Here is a 20,164-nt window from a genome sequence, read left to right as displayed (position 1 = left end):
AACAGCCTGTATTCAACTTCCCAATATCCATATAAAGCCAGATGCACAACGTGGTGTATGCACTTGGAGTTCCTTTGCAGTGGCAAGCGGCCCTGTTGTGCCCATTCTCTCTCTCAAGTCAATAAATATTTTTAAAAGCTATTCCATTTCATACTAAAAATAAAAGTAAGACTAAGTCAAAATAGAATAAGAAAGTATTTTGAACAGAACAAAAAGAGAAACACAGCAGATCAGAATCTATATTTCCTTAAAGCAGTCAGTATTATGGGAACTTTTTAAGCATTAAATCTGTTAGAAACAAATATTCTAAGTTTATTATTTCTTCTTCCAATTAAGAAACACAAATAAATACATGCCAATTAAATACAAAATAATCAAAAAGGAAATTAATAAAGATCAGAGTGGAATGGAAAACAGAAAAAGAGAAAATCCATAAGACCAAATGCTGGTTCTTGGAGAAGATCAATAAAATTGTAAATCCTGTAGGGGTCTTATTGGAAATAGAAAAGAAAACATGTTTCATTAATACTAAGAATGAAAGCGGTGGCATCATTAGCAATTGTACAATATTAAAAATGCTAATCATGAATATTATGAATAACTATATGCCAATACATCTGTCAGCTTTAATCAAAGGTTCTTGTACTTTTGAATGAAGCAAGCCACAGAGGGTCACAGAAGCTTTGAGGTCATATATGGTCTATGCTACATTTTTTTCAATCTTTAAAACTGTTTTCTAAAAACCCTTACCTTTCCATCACCAGCCTAATTCCAGGATTAGATGATTGACAAATTTGTAGAAAGACAAAACTTTACAAACCTTACTTTCCAAGAAATAGATAACTGGAATGATCCTATAGTAAAGTGAAATTAAAGTGGAAGCTTTCTTACAAGGAAATTCCGAGTGTTGAGCTTTATGGGTAAGTTCTACCAAATATTTAAAGGAGAAATAAAACCACAAACTTTTTAGTGAAAATTAAAAAAGAGAAGTTACTTCCCAACTCATCCCAAGACCAGCATCACCCTAATACAGAAAGAATACAAAGAAAGACTACTATAGATCAGTAGACTCTGTGGACATAGATGTAAAAATAACACATACAATTTTAGCAAATTGAAAGGAATATTAATAATGAACATATGAGGTCTGGTGATTTGAATCAAATGTCCCCCATAAACTAATGTGTTATGAATGCTTGTTCCCCAGCTGATGGCAATTTGATGAGGTCAGAGCCTTGCTAGAGGAATTGTGTTGTAGGGGTGGGCTTACGAGTCTTACAGCCTGCTTCCCCTTGCTTGAATCTGGCTCACCCTTTTGTTGCTCGTTTCTACCTGCTGTTGGCAAGAAGGTGATGTCCAGTCTCTGTTCATACCATGATTTGTACTGCTATTGAAAGTTTCCCCTTGAGATTATAAGCAAAAATAAAAGCTTTCCTTACATCAGTTGCTTTTGGTCAGATGTTATGCCTTGGCAATGAGAAGATAAGTACAAAGGAATAACTGGGCTTTTGTCAAAGCTGAGTGAGCTCCAGGTCAGCCTGGGCTAGAGTAAGACCTTGCCTCAAAAAAAAAAAAAAAAAAAAAAAACCTGAAAAGCAATTCATATCACTCATTGTATCGATAAAAGAGAAAAACCACATGCAATCATCTCAATAGACGTAAAAAAGGGTTTGTCTCAAAAACACTAATACATAATACATACACATACACATACATACATATATATGATGTAACTTAGAGAATAATATGAAAGAGTAAGCAGCCCCCTAAATATCATCCCAGGCTGCCTTTGTCATCCACTTAATTATTATTGGCAACCATGCAGTTACTCTCTGCTTGAGTATTACTGTGAGGATTCTGTTAATGTAGAAGTTTTCTAATAAACGAACATGATTTATGAAATACAAGTTTATAAAACAAAGAAGAAACCTACCACATTGTTTCCAGATGCTGAGCCTTCAGCAGATCACTTTAAATAGGTAGTTGTCTTGTGGGCATAAAGGAGTTGATGTGTAAAGGGTAGCAAAGAACACGTTTCAGATAGCTAGCAAGGTAATGTTGGGCCAGCCTGAACAAGGGAAGTGAGGCTTTGTATAAAGCGCTTTTGTATTTAGAAGGGTCTCTGTGGTGGTAAGTCACTACTCTGGAGTATAGCCCCCTGTGATGGTTAATATGGATGGTTAGCTTGAGTGAATCCAGAATCACCTAGGAAATGAACCTCTAGACATGTCTGTGAGCTGTCTCTAGACAGGTTTAACTGAGATGGGAAGACCAATTCTGAATGCAGACACACCACCTCATGGGCTAGCATCCACCACTGAGTACAAGCATGAGCAGCGGCATCGGTCTCTCTCTGCTTCTTGACTTCAGATGCCGTGCGGCTCTCACAGTCAGGCCGCCGTGCCAGGATCCCTTCTTAAACCCAAGTACCCTTTTCCTTGAGGTGATCTTGTCAGAAAAGGGGTGTGTCCCCTACCTCCACCCAGTGGCCTTTACTGGAGGGTATTAGGGGGCACAAGAGGCCTGCACTAAGGCCTTCGGCTCTTTAGTAGGTCATCTGGGTGCCAGGAGGCCATACACAGTGTAGCAGAGTCTCAGCTCATGTGCCCTTGCTGCAGCCAGCTGATGCCCGGGCCATGTCCACCTGCCTATGGCTCACTGGCAGTGTGGATCAACCTAGACAGGGCCAAGGCATAGTGAGTAAAGGGCAAGTACCCTTAGCCTGGGCTGCCCTGGGTGGAGGCATGGTGATGGGCATGGGGTGTCTAGTGCTTCTCCACAGAAGCTGCCACCTAACAGGCTGCTCTGTCCCTCCCTGGCCCGCGAGTGCCCATGTTCAAAGTCAAGTGTGTCTGAGGAAGGCCTTGTTCTTTGTTGTCTAGCTTTCGAACTCCTACCACGAAGCAGGATAGTTCTATCACATCCCTTTTGTTGCTCCCCATGTGTTAGGCTTCTATCCATTCTAGAATGTCAGGTCTCTTTGTAGCCACTCCATAGATTATGCACAATATTCACAGCACAGATGATTTAGCCACTACCTAATTTGTGGAAATGTACATTATTTTTTTCTGTTACAGACAGTCTTGTCTAATATCCATGCTATGCCTTATTGTGTAGTAGGGAAAGATATATAAGCAGGAATTTGTCCCATGCACTCCCTGAAGAAATGCTGTTTTGCTGCTCTGTTATCAAAATTCACAAATCACAAAGATGTTTTACTTTGCGAATGTCTACACCTAGCCAGGCGTGGGCGAGCACATGCCTATAACCTAGCACTTGGGAGGCTGAAGGGAGGATCAACAACATGAGGCCAGCCTGGTAGTGGGACCCTGTCTCAAAACAGACAAGAAAAAGAACAAATATGAAAATAAAATGTTTGTGCTTGCATGATTACAGATTTACTTCTAAAGTTGGAAAGTAAAACTTTTCACTTGAATCCATCTTACTTCATTTTTCAGATTATTAGAGCCCCCTTCAATGATTCCTGCCTTATTTTTGATGTCTCTTGAGGAAGACTAAGCAAACTAGCTTTCATTTTCTTGTTTTAACCATATATTTCAGAATTTAATGTCCTGGACTTTAACTTATTTGATTTCTGTGTGACCCTGTCTCAAGAAGAACGGTGTACTTGAGGGACTGTGCCCTAGGTCAACTTCTGGTCTCCAGATACACGCCTCCCACCATGCACATGCATGTGCACACAGGCATACCTACACATGCCAAAAAACGGAAGTATCAGTAAGAATATAGTAATAGGTGGTTGATATGAGATAACTGATAAAATTTATGAACTGCATCCAAGTCCATTTCAATATCTGTACTATTGACGTATTTAAGTGACAGCCATTTGTCAGTGTGTGAGGATCTTTGTAACTTAGTCTGTCCTGTGAATGGGCTTGCAATCTGTCCACCCATCCAAAATCACACATTCCCTTTGTACCCTAGTATGCAGTAGGGTGTCCTCTAAGTTTTACAAGCTAATAGGTAATCTCAAGGTTGAGAAATACTTTAAAAATGATTTTCCCCAACCACTGATTCTCCAAATAAATAGAATTTGTCTAGCAACATATCTCTCAGGCCCTACTAAGTCAACTGAATAAGATGAGATTACCCTTCATTTCCAGAATCATATTGTAGAATCTTCTTTTATCTTCAAAATCATTCAATTGATTAATTTCCATGCATAAATGTCAGAGATATTTAAATAAAAGCCCTTTTCATTGACTTAACGTGTTCGATTTATTGGCCACTTTGCACCGGACTCTCTCTGTTGTGAATGTTGGTGGCTAAGTTGTACAAAGGCAATCAAGTCACTGACCTCTGGGAATTTACTGCCATGAAGTAGAGTTAAGTGGGAACCTGGATTTATGAGGAGGAGTATTTTACTGATCCTAATTAAGCTCATAATATTGATCATGTGTTGTTACATTAACTACTAAACTGAATTTGTCACAATCCAAAACTCCTTAGTTTTGCTACTACATAAATATGAAGGAAAAGGAAAAAAACAAACAGAGCTGGCTGCAGTTAAGGCACCTGCCTTCAAAACCTAACAATCTGGGTTCAATTCCCCAGTACCCACATATAATCAGATGCACAAAGTGGCATAGGTGTCTGGAGTTCGTTTACAGGTGCTGGAGGCCCTGGCACACCTATTCTCTCTCTCTCTCTCTCTCTCTTCTTGCAAATAAACCAATAAATAATATGTATTTTTTGAAAATGAGAAAAAAGCCAGAAGGCAGCATTTTACAACATACAAAGTAGGGCTGGGGCGATGACTGCAGTGAAAGGTGGGTTCTTGCCAAACCTGCCAGCCTCGGCTCAGTTCCCCGGTGCCCACATGACTGTGTGCACAACGTGCAGCATGCGTCTCGAGTTCATGTACAGCGGCAAGAGGCCCTGGTGTACCCATATTCTCTCTCCCGTTCTCTCTGTTTCTTAATCAGATAAAATATTTTAAAAATCATACTAATAATATACAAAGTAGAGAATATACCTATTAAAGCAATTTTTCCCAAAATTTTTATAAGAAAATAGTACTTCCAAATAAGCATCTTTTTGTTTAAACACATGTGCACACACATATATACACATGCACACACAATTGTGCATGCACACACACACACACACACAAACATAAGTAAAAAGAAAATAATTTGTAGCTTGCAGCAGGCCTTAGAAATTTAAATTCTGAAACCTTTAATTTGTACCAATAATTCATATACAGCTATATGGGGTGAAAAAGGTTAATGATGGAATTTTTTAAAGTATGTTCCATTGACTATAAATGGCAGATCTGACAGTTAAAATGAAAATTGTTCCAGAAGAAACTTTAGTCAAACTAATTATTTGAGACGTTATAAGGATGTATAATTATATTCTTCACCTTTAAAAAAAAGTTTTATTACAAATGTGCTTTTAAAGAACAAGTAGAGAAATAAAAAGCTGTAATTGTTCTTAATTATAGCTAACTGTAATTGCACTCAATTGCAATATGCTGAATATCACCAATGGCTAAAGAAATCCTGGCACAGACAGTGTGCCCACATTCACAAGATGAGATATCGCTTTATGAATATTCTGTTATCTATAATTTAGGCCTTTTAATGTTAATTTCATTGAGTTGGTTTTATTTATTTATTGTAGTGACTGTAAAGACATAATTGTCATCTTTGAATGTGATGAAGATTGTAGATTTCATCTGGGCTTGGTTCAAACTTCCGACTGCTGCAATAAAGAACATAGTGGAGATGGTTCAGTCAGAGACTTGGACATGACCTACCATGGCTGAACATACTGAATGCTTGGGTTTGCATTTTCAAGACAATATGAATACTACAGTTAATTTACCAAATGGGCTCCAAGAAGCAACCTGGAAATTTTGGAGATTCTAAAATAACATTACCTGCCCCTCTGCTTTGACATTTTCCTCCGTAAGAAGCCCATTTATGAATTTCAGTCCAGCTTTATATACAAACAAATAAAAATCCAGTATAGTAAATGCTAAATTCTTTTAATAAACTTATCTCTCATGCAACACCAAAATATATGTATAAAATGTACACTTGTTTATGGATTGTTTTATTTTGGAAACATCTCAGTATGATTCAAAATTATAAGACTTTTAGAAATCCACATATGTGGTTAAGGGACATAGCTCAGAAATATGAGACGGCTTGCCTAACAGGCCTGGGGCTCTTTGTTAATTCCCAGCTCTAGAAATCAAACAGCCTCACGTTCCTACAGCCTCTGATGGTTAAATTCTGAATGACAACCTGACTGAATTACAATCATCTAGGAGACACACCTCTGGGAATGAAGGTGTTTCCAGAGATTTAACTGAGGAGAAAAGACCCACCCTGAATGGCTGGAGTTGCAGGCTAAATAAAAAAGGAAAATGAGGGTGGGAGAAATTGCTTAGCAGTTAAGGCACTTGTCTGGGAAGCCTTAGGACTCAAGTTGGTTTCCCAGAACCCAAAGCCACATGCACATGGTGGCACATACATCTGGAGTTCCTTTGCAGTAGCAGGAAGTCCTGGCATGCCCATTCTCTCTCTTTCCTTCTCTCAAACAAATAAATACATAAAACAAGCTCACACCATCCTGCACCTCCTTCTTTGACTGTGAACACACTGTGACCACCCACTTCAGCTCCTGCTGCCATGGCTTCCCTGCTGTGATATCCAAATAAACCTTCCTTCCTTAAGTTGCTCTTGTCAGATACTCTGCACAGCAATGAGAAATGTATCTGATGCACACCTTACATGTGCCTCGTTGGATTTTATTAGCTCTCTCTTTTCATCTTTAAGAACAGAAGTTGGTAAATGAAACTTTTTACATGCCATTCCCAGGCTGGGTGACTGTCCTGCAGGGCCAGTTATATTTGACATTACTAAAGTCTACATAAGTGAGTGCTAATGAGCAGGAATTGGTACTGGTGGTCTATTCAGGTATTAGTAGATCACGTCGTTCAACAGTGGTAGGATCACCGAGCACCAAGGACACAGTGATCAGTACACAAGACCAAGTGTGCAGGGAGACGTCCCCTCCTCGTGACATCCCCAGGGGTGCTTAAGACAGGGTCCTCTTCTGAGGATTCCTGAGCTAAGTGTCAAGATGACATTTGTGAAGGAAAAGAAAACAAAGGTCCTTAATACCATCTCAAAGCAACAGAAGGGACAGCAGTGCCGTTTTAACAGTGGCTTCCCTGACAGACCATAGTCGGGGCAGATGGGCTCTTTGCAGAGCTGATTAAGAGAAACCTTCAGCAATTTGAGCACAAGGACACAGACAATGGCTTGCATTTGTGGCCGTTTCATTCCAAGAATACTAAAATCGTATGAACAGATCTTGAGCCAAGTATAATCTTAACAAGGCCACTGTCTAGTACTTCCAAAACAAAACCGAGGACTGTCGGAAGGAAGCTAGACAGCTCAGGAATTAAATCTCATTCATCCCGGCTGTATGAAGCCTTCTGACCAGTGGGATTACAGGCCTTCCTACTATGAGAGGCAAGCTGCTAGCCACAAACAACACACAATCCACTCTGCTTGTGTCCCAAGAGACATGGCAGAGCGAGGCCAGTCTCCCATGGTGGCCACTTTCAGCAGGCCTGGGCGAGGTGCCCGTCCGGCTTATTGCCCAGACAGTTCCATCCCAAAAGTATAGTACGTAATGAGAGGAGACAAACTCCACTTTTCAAGCTCTCATTTTTAAAGTGGGAGGTATGGAAAGGGAAGGTCCCTGCATGCAGGGGCGGCCGGGGCCACTTGGACTAGTGCCTGTCACAAAGCCGGCTAAAGGCCGGGACGTGACCATGAATGCGGCTCACGGGTACGCCCGCTTACACACAGCAGCCGATCAAAACAGCTGCCTCTGCAGTGGTTCCAGTAATAGTTTCCTCAGTGACTGGCTTAGTTGATGCAGCAGTCTGGATGCTTGCAGTTTGTCTGTATTTTGATGTACAGGATCAGGAAGTGCGCGTGTGTGGTGGTGTGGAATGGTGTGGAATTTTATTTATTTATTTTTTATTTATTTTGTGAGAGAGAGAATGGGTGCACCGGGGCCTCTAGCTACTGCAAGCAAACACCAGACACGTGTGCTGCAAATACATCTGGCTTCTATAGGTTCTGGGGGATCAAATCTGGGTTTTTAGGCTTCGCAGGCAAGTGCCTTAACCGCTAAACCATCTCTCCAGCGCATGGTGTGTTTTCTTAAGGAAGGAAATGCAAAAATCAAAAGGAAATAAATGGACCTAAGAAACCAAGGAAGGGGTGGAGTGTGTCTTGCCCTCAAAGAGGCCTTCACAGGCCACCTACACAAAGTCAGAGCTCCTGCACTGCCCTCACTTTTACTTTCGACCCCTCATCTTACTCCATTCTCCTTCATAACATGGGCCAGGGAAGGCAATGAAAAGTATTTACTTCTGTTTTTTCTTTCTCTTTCTCTCCCTTGTAGAGCCCTAATAATTAGACCTTTTTATTGTTATTCATTGCTACCACACAGAACCCAGATGGAGAAATGAATATAGAACCCACAGCCCACCTGTGCTTGTATAGACTGATCTGCCAAGTGCCCTCGTGATTTGAAGTATAAACTGCAGCCACAGAGCCTGGGCGCATTTCATTGTCTGACTCTGCCACTGATGGGGTGCTCTGGGAAATGGCTTAACACTTTTCTCTCATCTTCCTTCATCTCGTTCATACTTTAGTGATCATTTAAGAAACTTTTTCATGAGGACTTTATTGCAACTATGTGAATGAACACCTAAAAGTTACCCTAAAGTAAATGTATTAAATAAAACCCTAAAATATGTGTAGGTATGTACATAATTGTAGGTTTGCCTTGTAAAAATTGTGTCTGTGCAGACATACATGTATGCAGAATTTAATTATGTGACTGAAAGTTGATAGGGGACAAAAGAAACTTAAAATGACTAAAATAAAGTGTATATAAAGAGATGAATCATCAAAAAGCAACCAGAGTAAGAGCAGTGTTTTTAGGCTTTCCTTAACAGGAAGGAAACATGAACGACTAAATTGTTCTGGATTTCCTAGAGCTAAGGTTCATCATGTAAGGAACAAGTTTACTATTCCAAGTTAACATATAGTTTTGTAATAATGACTTTAAGATAAGTGCTTATGTATGTATCATTTAAATATGGATCCAACTTTGAAAGGTAGTACTTAGTCTCAGTCTAGGTGGAAAGAAAGAAGGAAGGAAGGAAAGGGAGGAAGGGAAGAAGGGAGGGAGGGAGGAAGGGGAAGGGAAAGGAAGGAAAGGGAAAGGAAAGGAAAGGGAATGGATTTTATTGATGATGATATGCTTTCAACTGTAATTAAAATAAAGAAACCATGCTCCTTTTATAGCCAAAATTTTAAATCGTTTACAGAACAAGTATTAAAAAACGAAACACATTTGGTCATTTTTAAAAAAGAAAAAAAAAATCCCTGTGCTTTTGGAAAACCCAAAGTTACCATTAAATAGAATCATTTGAATCTTAAAAATATTTATCATGCTGACACAAAGGGTACATGGAGGCTCATGTCCTCTGGTTTATAGATGTTGGCTAATTTTAGAAACCAGCAAGCTACACAGGAATAGATGGTGAGCTCCTGCTTCAACACTTCCTAAAAAAAGAACTGTTTGCATAGTTGAGAAGTGAGGAGGAAAGGAGATGAGGAGAACTAATGCTCCCTAGACAGCTGATAAGATGTGGCACCACCTGTGAATGTGCTATACATTTAAAATTAAAGCTTTTAGCCAGGCGTGGTGGTGCACACCTTTAATCTCAGCACTCAGGAGGCAGACGTAGGAGAATCACCGTGAGTTTGAGGCCACCCTGAGACTACATAGTGAATCCCAGGTCAGCCTGGACTAGGGTGAGACCCTACCTCAAAAAAGTGTAAAATTAAAGCTTTCTTTTCCCTTAAGGGGGATCTAAATTATCTATTAAAACTGTGTAATACACTTGGGACATTCACCAGCTATTAAGAGGCATTTGTCTCTTCTACTATTTCTATTTTGGTTTTGTTTGTTTGTTCCATTTTTCTTTGTTGTAAAAAAAAAAATACGTAGAGACTTTAAAAGTTCTGTGTATGTGCTGTGCCTCTGTGTGTATATGTGCTCCTGGGTGTGATTGTGCACATGTGCACCTACATTTGCATGCATGTGCATGCATGCATATGTGTGTATGCACACAAAGCTAAATTTTCAGAGGGATTTCCTCTTTGTTCAGGTTGAAGATGACTTCAGCAACCTCTGATTTGAAGGTAACATATTTAGTTGATCTGGGATGAAGGGGCTCTCATAAGGTCAAAAGTATTTCCTAGGGCTGGAACGATGGTTTAGCAGTTACCTTCAAAGCCAAAGGACCCATGTTCAATTCAACAGAACCCAAGTTACACAGATGCTCAAGGGGGCACATACATTTGGAGTTCGTTTGCAGTGGCTGGAAGCCGTGGCACACCAATTCGTGCGCGCTCTCTCTCCCTCTCTCTCTTTCTCTGTCAAATAAATAAATAAATAAAAATAAAATATTTTTTAAAATATTCCTTAAAGACCCACAGCCCATCAGATGCACACACTTTTCACCACTTCAGTTTGCTTCTTATCCCTAGGAAAGTTCTCTTTCTTGGCATATACAATTTCACTTCATCGTTTTTCCATCATTGAATTATCAACACTCTTCCCACTTCCTGAAATCAGATTATGTTAGAAATGATAACTAAAGAAAGGAAGTTAGTGTGATTAAATTGTGAGCACTGATCTACCTAAAATAGCCATTCGTAAAACTGAATTTAAGAGGCTAGAATTACTTCCAAGTTGAAAATGCTCTGTGCTTCTATTTCATTCACATTTATTGAGTGTCTCAGGCACATCAGGTACTATGGATTGAAATTTGTGAATGAGGCATGGTCTCTGACCTAGAGGGGCTTGCTTTTAGTAGTGGAAAACCAGAAGGCATTCATGACTTTGTACCTTATCTATTACCTTTCCTGGAGTATGCACACTTGGAAGAAGGATTAGGGTCTAATCTCATCTTGGTACTTCTCATAGCACCAGAATTGCCTGTGCTGGATGGCTATCAAATGGTCCGTATATTAGATGAATCAGTATTCATGAATGAAGATGGTTTATGATCAGCAACCACCACCAATGACAAAATTTTTGAACTATGACAGCTCAATGAAATGTGCATAGTGTTCATAACACCTTTAAATTTCTTCAACTGGGCTGTGGAGGAGAATTATCTATAAGGAGCATAGTATAATCTGCTGTTTATTTCCTTGTAGCTTTCATTTGAAAAATGGAAACATGAGAAAATTTGTTAGCAATAGTTAATGAATAAAAATGAGCAATCATTGTTTGAAGAGCTCTAGTGTTTCCTAATTTGCTAATCTCAAGAATGATAACTGGTTGATCAATCTATGCTATATTGCTGTGGCCTGATACAGTGACTCTTATGTAGTTGACTTGTTTGTATTTATTTGTTTGTTTTTGAGATGAGGTTTTGCTATAGAGGCCAGGCTGGAATCCAACTCATGATCCAAATACCTTGTTTTATTGTGTTTTAATCTTTGAAATACATGACCCAATGGAATTATTAAAGTTTTTTATTTACCTAGTTGAGAAAGAGCAAGAAAGAGGCAAAGAGAGGATGGGTGCACCAGGGCCTCCAGTCACTGCAAATGAATTCCAGATGGGTGTGCCACCTTGTGAAGCTGGCTCACATGGGTCATAGGGGATCGAAACTGGGTCCTTTAGCTTTGTGGGCAAGCACCTTAACCGCTAAGCCATCTCTTCAGCCAACATTATCAGATTTGAGTAATTATAGACATCAAGTATTATATATTGAGGTTAAGTTTCATTCTAGCCTAGATTGACCAGGAATGCATGGTGTAGTCCAGGCTGGCCTCAAACTAATGGTGATCCTCCTACCTCAGCTTCCAAAGTGCAGAGATTGCAGAAGTGAGCCACAATACCTAGCTTAATGACTATCACATTTTTTTTTCTTTTTAAAAAATTTTATTGACATCCTCTGAACATACAGACAGTATACTATGATGATAATCCTTTCCCACCACCCTCTCCTTCCCCCCTCTTAATCATCCCTCTACTGATTTATCTCTTCTTTATGGTAATCTCTTCTATTTTGATGTCATCATTTCCCCCATCTATTATGCAGCTCTTTTATAAGCCATATCAGCCTCAGTGAGGTCATGAGTGCCACAGCCACTTTGTGTCTGGAAGACGGTATTGCAAAGCATTCCCTCCTTCCTTCAGCTCTTACATTCTTTCTGCCACCTCTTCTGTAATGGTCCTTGAACCTTGGAGGGTGTGTTAGAGATGTCTCACTTAGTACTAAGCACACAATTGTCTTTTTTCCTCAGCACTTTGGTGAATCTTAAGTCTCCCAGTGGTCACCACTGTCTGAAAAGAGAAGCTTCTCTAATCAAAGGGAGAGTGCCATTTATATATGGGCATAGACATAAGTACTTAGAGGACATTTGGTGGGCAAAATATATCCATCTAGCCAGACAACAGTAATAGTTTCCCTACCAGGACATACCATCTCCTGTACCTTTTCATTAGGTTTTCAGTACCATTCATTTCCTCCCATGGAGTGAGCTTCAAGTCCAATGAGAGAGCAGTTCATTTTCCCCATAACTTACATACGACCACTGCACTACTTGACACATTTGGCTTAGCTGGCCAGCCATTAAATTTTCAGGGTCCACTGCTGGTTAAGACCATTGATGACATTTTCCCCCAACAGACTGTATTGCTCTCCAGCATCCTGACAGCTAGTCAACAGAGACGAGGCTTCCAGCTCAGCTCCAGCTTGATTCCTCAGTGTCCTGCAGCCCAGATATATGTTATCTTTAGAAACAGGGTACTCCCTTATGGTCCTAGTGGGCAGCAATGACTCTTGGGAATAGCCTGTAGTGTTTGGGGGAGCATCAGGGGCCTTTCTGTCCACAACCTGATGGCAGGCATCCACTACAGCACTGAAATTTGTGTATAACGATCTGTGGCTTCTGAACACAGCATTAACCATCCCTACAGGATATTTCAGCCAAAACTCTTTTTTAACATAGATATCGTTTAGCGCACAAAGAAGTAGATTTCTGTATAATTTATTCATAAGGGCTGGGGAGATGGCCAAGTGGTTAAGGTGCTTGCCTGCAAAGCCAAAAAAACCCACATTTCAATTCTTCCAAAGCATTCAACTTAGTTTTTATAGAAACAGGAATGTTTGTCCATGGATATTTCATCAGTTTTATATCATGATTAATTAAATTGAAACTTATCATTAATAACAATACTATGAATGTATGAGGGACCAGTACAACTTAATCTTTATAAGGATGGAAACCCAAGTGACTGGAGCCAAACTTGTTGGGAGGGCTGAGCCATTATGGTTTCACATGAGAGGTTTGTTTTTTTTTTCTTGTTGTTGTTTTTTTTGTTTTTCAAGGTAGGGTCTCACTCTGGTCCAGGCTGACGTGGAATTCACTATGTAGTCTCAGGTTGGCCTCAAACTCACAGCGGTCCTTCTACCTCTGCCTCCCAAAGTACTGGGATTAAAGGCAGGTGCCACCACACCCGGCGATAGTATTTTTTAATCAGTAAGCTTTGAGTCAGGTTAATTGTGGGCACTTCTTTTGCTCCATGGTTTGCTGGTGGGAGCAGCTTTGTCTGAAGATACTGTGGGTCACAACGGAGTGGGGGATGGGCTGCTGTTACTTGCATTTAATGGTAGAGGACAAGGGTGTCATAGTCACTTCTTCATTGCTGTTTGCAAAATACCTAAGAGTAACAATCTAAAGGAGGCATGATCTATTCTGGCCCATGGCTTCAGTATTTTCAGTCCTTGGTCTGCTCTCTCTGTAGCTCTGAGGCAAAGGCAAGGCAGAACACCATGGCTGATGGAGTAGTTGCCAGCCTTATGGTAGCTAGGAAGTGAGACACAAAGAGAAATGGGTGAGATACCTTAAGTCCCTCCGAGAAATGGGCCCAGTGACCAGCTTTCTCTAAATCGGCCCTATGTCCTAGTTTCCACCACCTCCCAATAATGCCTCAGATTATGAATCCATCAGGGATTCGGGCATTGAATATGTCAGAGCAATTATGATGTAGCCGCCTTCAATGATCGTGTCCAGCAACTGAGAGGCAAGCCTTCCGTAGTCATGCTTCTGGGAAAAATTGCAGATTTAAACCACAACAATTTCCAGAATAGTATACCACACATATAACCCAGATAATCCAGACCAAAATGTCAATATATTGACAAGGTTTATGGATCTATTACAACATAAGAGGAACATATTTTTAAAATATTCTAAAAGGCATTAAAATGTATAATTTAGTGGTTGAGAGAAGGCTCAGTAATAAAGGTGCTTTCTTGCAAAGCCTAACAGCCTATGTTTGATTCTCCGCTACCCACATAAGCCAGATGCACAAAGCAGCAAATCAGTGTATGTGTCTGGAGTTCATTTACAGTGCCAGGAGGCCCTAGCGTGCCCAGTCTCTCCTCTCCTCTTCCCTCCCTGTCTCCTTCTCTCTCACAGACACACACACATACACACAAATATATTTTTAAATGTACAATTTGAAAGCAAAAATAAGTATTTAAAAGATTAAAAGCAAGGAAAGAGAGTTATACCTTAACCCTAGACTACTATTTTACTATTAGCTATCTCTCAACACAAATCTAAAAACAACATGACAAAAAAATAAGTTTATCAAATCAATTCTGATAAACTGAAGAGATATTTATTGAGTACTAATATTTGTTTGGTCTCAAGTGTCCAAAATGATAAATAATAAAATGAGTGAACATTTGAAAGTTACCTGTATTATGCTAAGTGTTATAAAGAAAATCAAGGAAAGAATACTTTTTAGCTGTGGTAACCACAACCATAGATCTTATACTGGAAAGAGAAATCTTTATGCAGATACTGAATTATTAGATGAATGTGTGTGAAGCATTTGAAAGTTTAGTGCATAATTTAAATGGTTATTTTTCTAAAGAAATCAGAACTTTCTCTCCAAAGACATTTTTTGGTTTGTTTTGAGGTAGGTTCTCATTTTAGCCCAGGCTGACCTGAAATTCAGTATGTAGTCTCAGGCTGGCCTCAAAAATCCTAGCAATCCTCCTACTGCTCTGTCCCAAGTTCTGGGATTAAAGGTGTGTGCCACCCCCCACCCTGACCCAAAGACAATTTGCTTTTTTTTTTTTTTTTTTTTTTTTTAATATTGTGAGATCCATTGAGTGGGTATGATTGGTAAGGTTGAACAGCAGGAGCTCATGAGTGCAAAGCCCATCACTTGTCCAGGGGACCACGACTGGGGACATATTTGACCCCACAGCCATCAAGGACGAGCCACTTCGCAGCTACCATATCTCCAAGTTCACCTGCATGGAGCTTGGTAAAGCCCCACTTCTTTGGGATGTGGATCTTCTGACGGTCAAGAAACTTGAACTTGTCTTTGTGCAGGGCCTCAACCACATTCGCTGTATTCTGCAGCTTGGTGCCGATGGACGTGATAACCTGGATAATATGAACCCAGGCCACTGTGCCCTGGGGTTTCCCCAAAGCACCCACATACCTGTATGGAGCCTAGACTGTGAACAGCATGAGACCAGGAACATAGATATCCTCCAGAAAACTGTCTCCAAGGTTCCTTGGGGCATTTGTATAAGCAACAGGTTTCTGTACTACCAAAGAGGCTGCTGTCTACAGCCATTGCATACCAGGCCCCCATGAGGAAAAGACAAAGATAATATTCATAGCATTAAAAGCTGAGGGTTTAGTACTATCTGATTCCTAGAAAGGAACATTTCTATGTGAGCCAAGCTAATCATCCATTTTTTCCCTAAAGGTTCTGTCTGTATGACCATCACTCCACTTACGTAACCAGGTGCTATCATAGACAAAAAGTAGTAGTAGATATTTCTAGACTTTATGCAGACAGGGAAGGTTTATGCAGCAGCAGGTCCTTTATTTAAGTACAAAGGAAATATTAGTTTAAAGATTAGGCTTCTGAGCTGAGAGAATTGCTCAGTGGATGAAGTGATTGGGTTGTAAGCATTAGGACCTGAATTTGGATGCCCATAACTCACGTAAAGCCTGTTGAGGTAGCATGCATCTGTAATCCCTGTATTCCTCTGATAAAAGAGGAGGAGAGCCTTGGAAGCTCACAGAGCAGCTTGCCTTATGGTAAACAGCTGCATGACAAACACGGAGAAATACAAATATTTACACATCAGGCTCCTGACCAGGGTTGATACATTAGTTTAGGAAGGCCATGAACCAGCCATATTCATGTGCCACTATCTCTGTGCACATGTACACTTATTTTATGCATAAGATGCTCCTCTCATTGATGAGTCTTAAAAGGGTTATATGACCCTAGGAAGAGTTTAACTACTGTTTCTAAAAATGATACCATCAATCCCTTAGTCTGAACCTGCGTTCTCTTCTGCTTGTAAAATATCTCAACATAAGCTTCTTGCTCTTCCTTTCCCTCACTGCTTCACTTTATTGACAATAACACATCTAGGTTGAAGGATAAGAAATAAGATAGGAAAAAGATTTTGAAGATTAGTGTCTGATAATGTCTATTAATATATTATCAAGCCTTTAGTCACTTTTCTTTTGTGTCATTTGCATCATTGTAGCACTGGTCTTCAACAGTCCCAAGCAGTGAACATTAAAACAAAGAAAAAGAAAAAAGCAGTCATCTGTTTATACTGTTGGCGTCCCTCCCTAAACTTCAGATAACCCATGATGACACATCGTAATCGTTCTATAACAATCTACTCCTAAATGACTCTTGAAAAGAGATGTGGTCTCTTATTTTACTGTAAAGATCTAAAAACTAGGTTGGTGTGTTTTTTCCAGCTGTGTTCCTTCTGGGGGTTACACAGCATTTTGTGTTAAACTAGCTAAATTCAACTACTAGAAAGCAGGATAGTTATGTTGCATGTGTTTATAATTTCATTTGACAGTGACTTTTAAAAAGCTTATTGGAATTAATCAGAAATGTGATAATAACATTTTCATAAACACCTTGGCTATTATATTATGTATAATTCTTAGAATTTTCCAGAATGCTTTTAATCATGTTTATCTTCTTTCTTTTTTTTTTTTTTCTTTTTTTCATAGAGAGACTGCCACAGAGTTAGCTGGAAGTCCATCAAGGTGAGTAACTGGCTTTGTTTCTTGTGGCTTCTCTCTTCCTCTTCCTCACATGTCTTTACCAGTCCCAAAAGTTATTTATGAGTTATTGTTATCAAGATGTAACAAGGCTAATGTCTGTGAGTGATTTAAAGACATCACATCCCTTTGAAGTTATATCATGTGTTTAGAGATGGATAGAATGATAGATAATAGAGAGATAGGTACTATATTTACCCCAGTGATCGTCAAAATAGCTGCTTCTTTTAATAAGAATTGGCAACCGGAAGAGACTTTCCTTTATTTTTCTTCAGCATAGTAAACATTAGGTTCAGAAATTGATAGATTTATAAATGAATCTTGGGCTTCCCCTAAGAACTTAATCATAGTTTTGATGATGTAAATATATTTATGATTCTTACTGACATTTAAACAAGACAAAAGAAGAAAAGGGGGAGAAAGAAAGTGGCCATATTTAACAGACATTTTACTGAACATTGCATACCTTGACTCTGGCTTAGGATTTGCCTAGTCCTTGAAGTTGCTTTGTATCCATTTTAAAATTAATTAATATGTCATAGGGTATTGGTTGAGAAATATTGGAGATGTAAATTTAGAGAATCTCAAGAACAGGAAAAAAGAGCAAACAATATAATCACGAAAAGAGTAAGGGACTAGCAAAGTATTGATCACAACTGTCAGGTACAGGAGCTAAGTACATTTAGTCTGCTTTTCTATTTAAGAAAAACTTTGCTTATAGGATCATGATTAATACTGTAAATAAAACAGGTTTACTGTGATCCAAATATTTAAATTACTGTATGTTTCACTGTTTGGATAACATCCCAAAGAAGCATGGCGTACCAGCTGGCAGGGTTAAAACCACACGTGTGTTCTGGTGTACATATTCCTGCTGTGATTATCATAGAACTTTCACCCTGGAGAAAGATAGCCATCAAGAACTGAGCACCCCATCATTTGGGGGGAAGGAGAGAGAGAGAGGGAGTGAGAGAAGCTTTGTGACTTTTCTCATGTGTGTAGTGAAGAAGTTAATCCCAAAATAATGGAAAGAGGAATGATTTCCAAACTTTTATATTATGGCTAAGGAGCAGACCACCTCTGTATTATCAGAGGAGATTCATACCACACTATAATCATGCAGATGAAAATTACTCAGATGTCTGACAATCTGCAGCAGCCTTCTGAATGCTATTAACTAGTGCTTCCTTGTGAATACCAAGCAGCCGTTCATATATACCCCAGGACTGATCTCCTGTTACATTCTCTCTCTTCTTGAGTTTTGTGGGTAGTGTTTTGGTAATAAGCCTGTTTATTTTTTTGTCATGAGTCTTTGCGATTCTAGTGTTGAATCATGTTGAAAATCAACAACATGGCATTAATCTTGTTCCAACTACAACTCACAGTCACTCTCATGCATGCACTAAGAGTGTGAGAAGTAACATAGTCATTATTTCTAAAAGGATTCACCAGTAGCCCGAAGTGCTCTGCTGACTCTCTGCAGGGGCAGTGTGGGATATATCCATAGATAAGAATTTGCCTTCCTCACATTAACACAGAACATTGTGATCACTTAATGATGAATGCTCCCTTTGGTGTCCAGGCCATTTCTTTTACGAGCATTTGTTTGTACAATTGTGCGAAACGTCATCCCTTGTTCAGCTTTCAACTTGTCGTAGATTTCTTTAGCCTGTCGCTGGAAAATGAGCCCTCCAATACCTGGGTACCATTTAGAAGAAGGTATCTATAGTTATTTTGTTTGATTGTCCACTAATGATTAGTGGAACATGACACTTGGAGTTTTTTATCCTTTTAGTCATAAAAGCATGCATTTGCTGTGACATCTAGGAAAAATGGAAAATTACATTTCTGGCAACTGCTACCTAGTGATATATGTCTAGGAAGGAAGACAGCGGCATTTTGCAACAATTTTATGGTTTGGTTTTCATTGGTTTTGACTGTCTTGAAATTTTTCAAAAGGCTTTTTATAGCTGTTGCACAAGGGTAGAATATTTCACCTATAATTGCCTTACACAGCATTAATTTCAAGTAGCTGGCCACTGGTTGATAATATTCTGTGCAAATGTGCAAACCACACAGCAGTGGATTGTGTCTTGGTAGTTAAAAATGCTTTGAAGTTGAAATGAGATATATGCACACAGTGCTTGAACAAGCATCAGGTTCGTTTTCCCTTACTAATGATAACCTAAATGTGTTTTTGAATTCTTGCCATTGCTGAAATTAAACCCGAGGAATAATATGTCACCAGAAAAAAAAAAATTAGATTACATGAGCAACATGCACTAAGCATTGTAATTACATTATAAATATTAAAACCAATGATCTTGTCAGGATTGAAACAAATATTTAAACTGACTGCCTAATACTATTTATGCTGTCCTCTATCTCAAAGTGCCCCAAAAGTGGGATGTGTGCTTGTCTTTCTTTAACTGTTAAAAATAAACATTTTCCATCTTGCATATGGCTTCTTGCTTTTATTTCACTTGTAGCTAAAGACACTTTGGCAACCTTAACAATTCTTTAAAACTGTGGAGTGGGGGCAGGTGAGAAAGAAAGAATGGGCACAGCAAGGCCTCTAGCCACTGCAAACAAACTTCAGTCACATGAGCCACCTTGTGTATCTGGCTTTATATGGGTACTGGGGAAAAACCCAGATTGTTAGGCTTTGCAGGCAAGTGCCTTAATGCTGAGCTATCATTCCAGTCCCCTTAACAGTTTTGCTGATTGCAATTGTGTGTTTCAGAATTTTTTTTTTTTTTCTGGTGAAGGGTCTTTAGTTTCTATATGTGTGTTTAAATTAAATCATGGTAGAAGCCCAATTATTCAAAGATAGTGGAGGCACTAAATTAATTATGACAAGCTGAGGTTTTAATATAAGTGGTGCCAGTACAGAGATAAAACTTTATTTTGGGTAGCAGAGTAAAAGTATAAATGAGCTA

General features: G+C 39.3%; 1 protein-coding gene and 1 non-coding gene across 3 annotated transcripts in view; one reads left to right on the top strand and one right to left on the bottom strand.

Annotated features, from left to right (window-relative positions):
- The window catches only part of Celf2 (CUGBP Elav-like family member 2), an 897,461-nt gene that overhangs the window by 452,246 nt on the left and 425,051 nt on the right, over positions 1–20,164 (top strand). For both annotated transcript variants that reach the window (XM_004662381.2, XM_045134876.1), the window contains one exon: positions 17,175–17,210. Coding sequence is in view for 1 of the 2 variants with exons in the window: in XM_045134876.1 (XP_044990811.1) it covers positions 17,175–17,210 (36 nt within the window). In the remaining variant the exon portion in view is untranslated. The remainder of the gene's footprint in view (positions 1–17,174; positions 17,211–20,164) is intronic.
- On the bottom strand, positions 15,674–15,802 carry LOC123455199. Its single transcript, XR_006633746.1, has one exon. It is a non-coding gene; the product is annotated as a small nucleolar RNA SNORA70 (small nucleolar RNA).

This window comes from Jaculus jaculus, chromosome 15, assembly GCF_020740685.1.
Source record: "Jaculus jaculus isolate mJacJac1 chromosome 15, mJacJac1.mat.Y.cur, whole genome shotgun sequence".
In the NCBI taxonomy this organism is placed as follows: domain Eukaryota; kingdom Metazoa; phylum Chordata; class Mammalia; order Rodentia; family Dipodidae; genus Jaculus; species Jaculus jaculus.
Note: the sequence above shows the minus strand (reverse complement) of the source record. Positions and strands in the feature narration are given on the sequence as shown.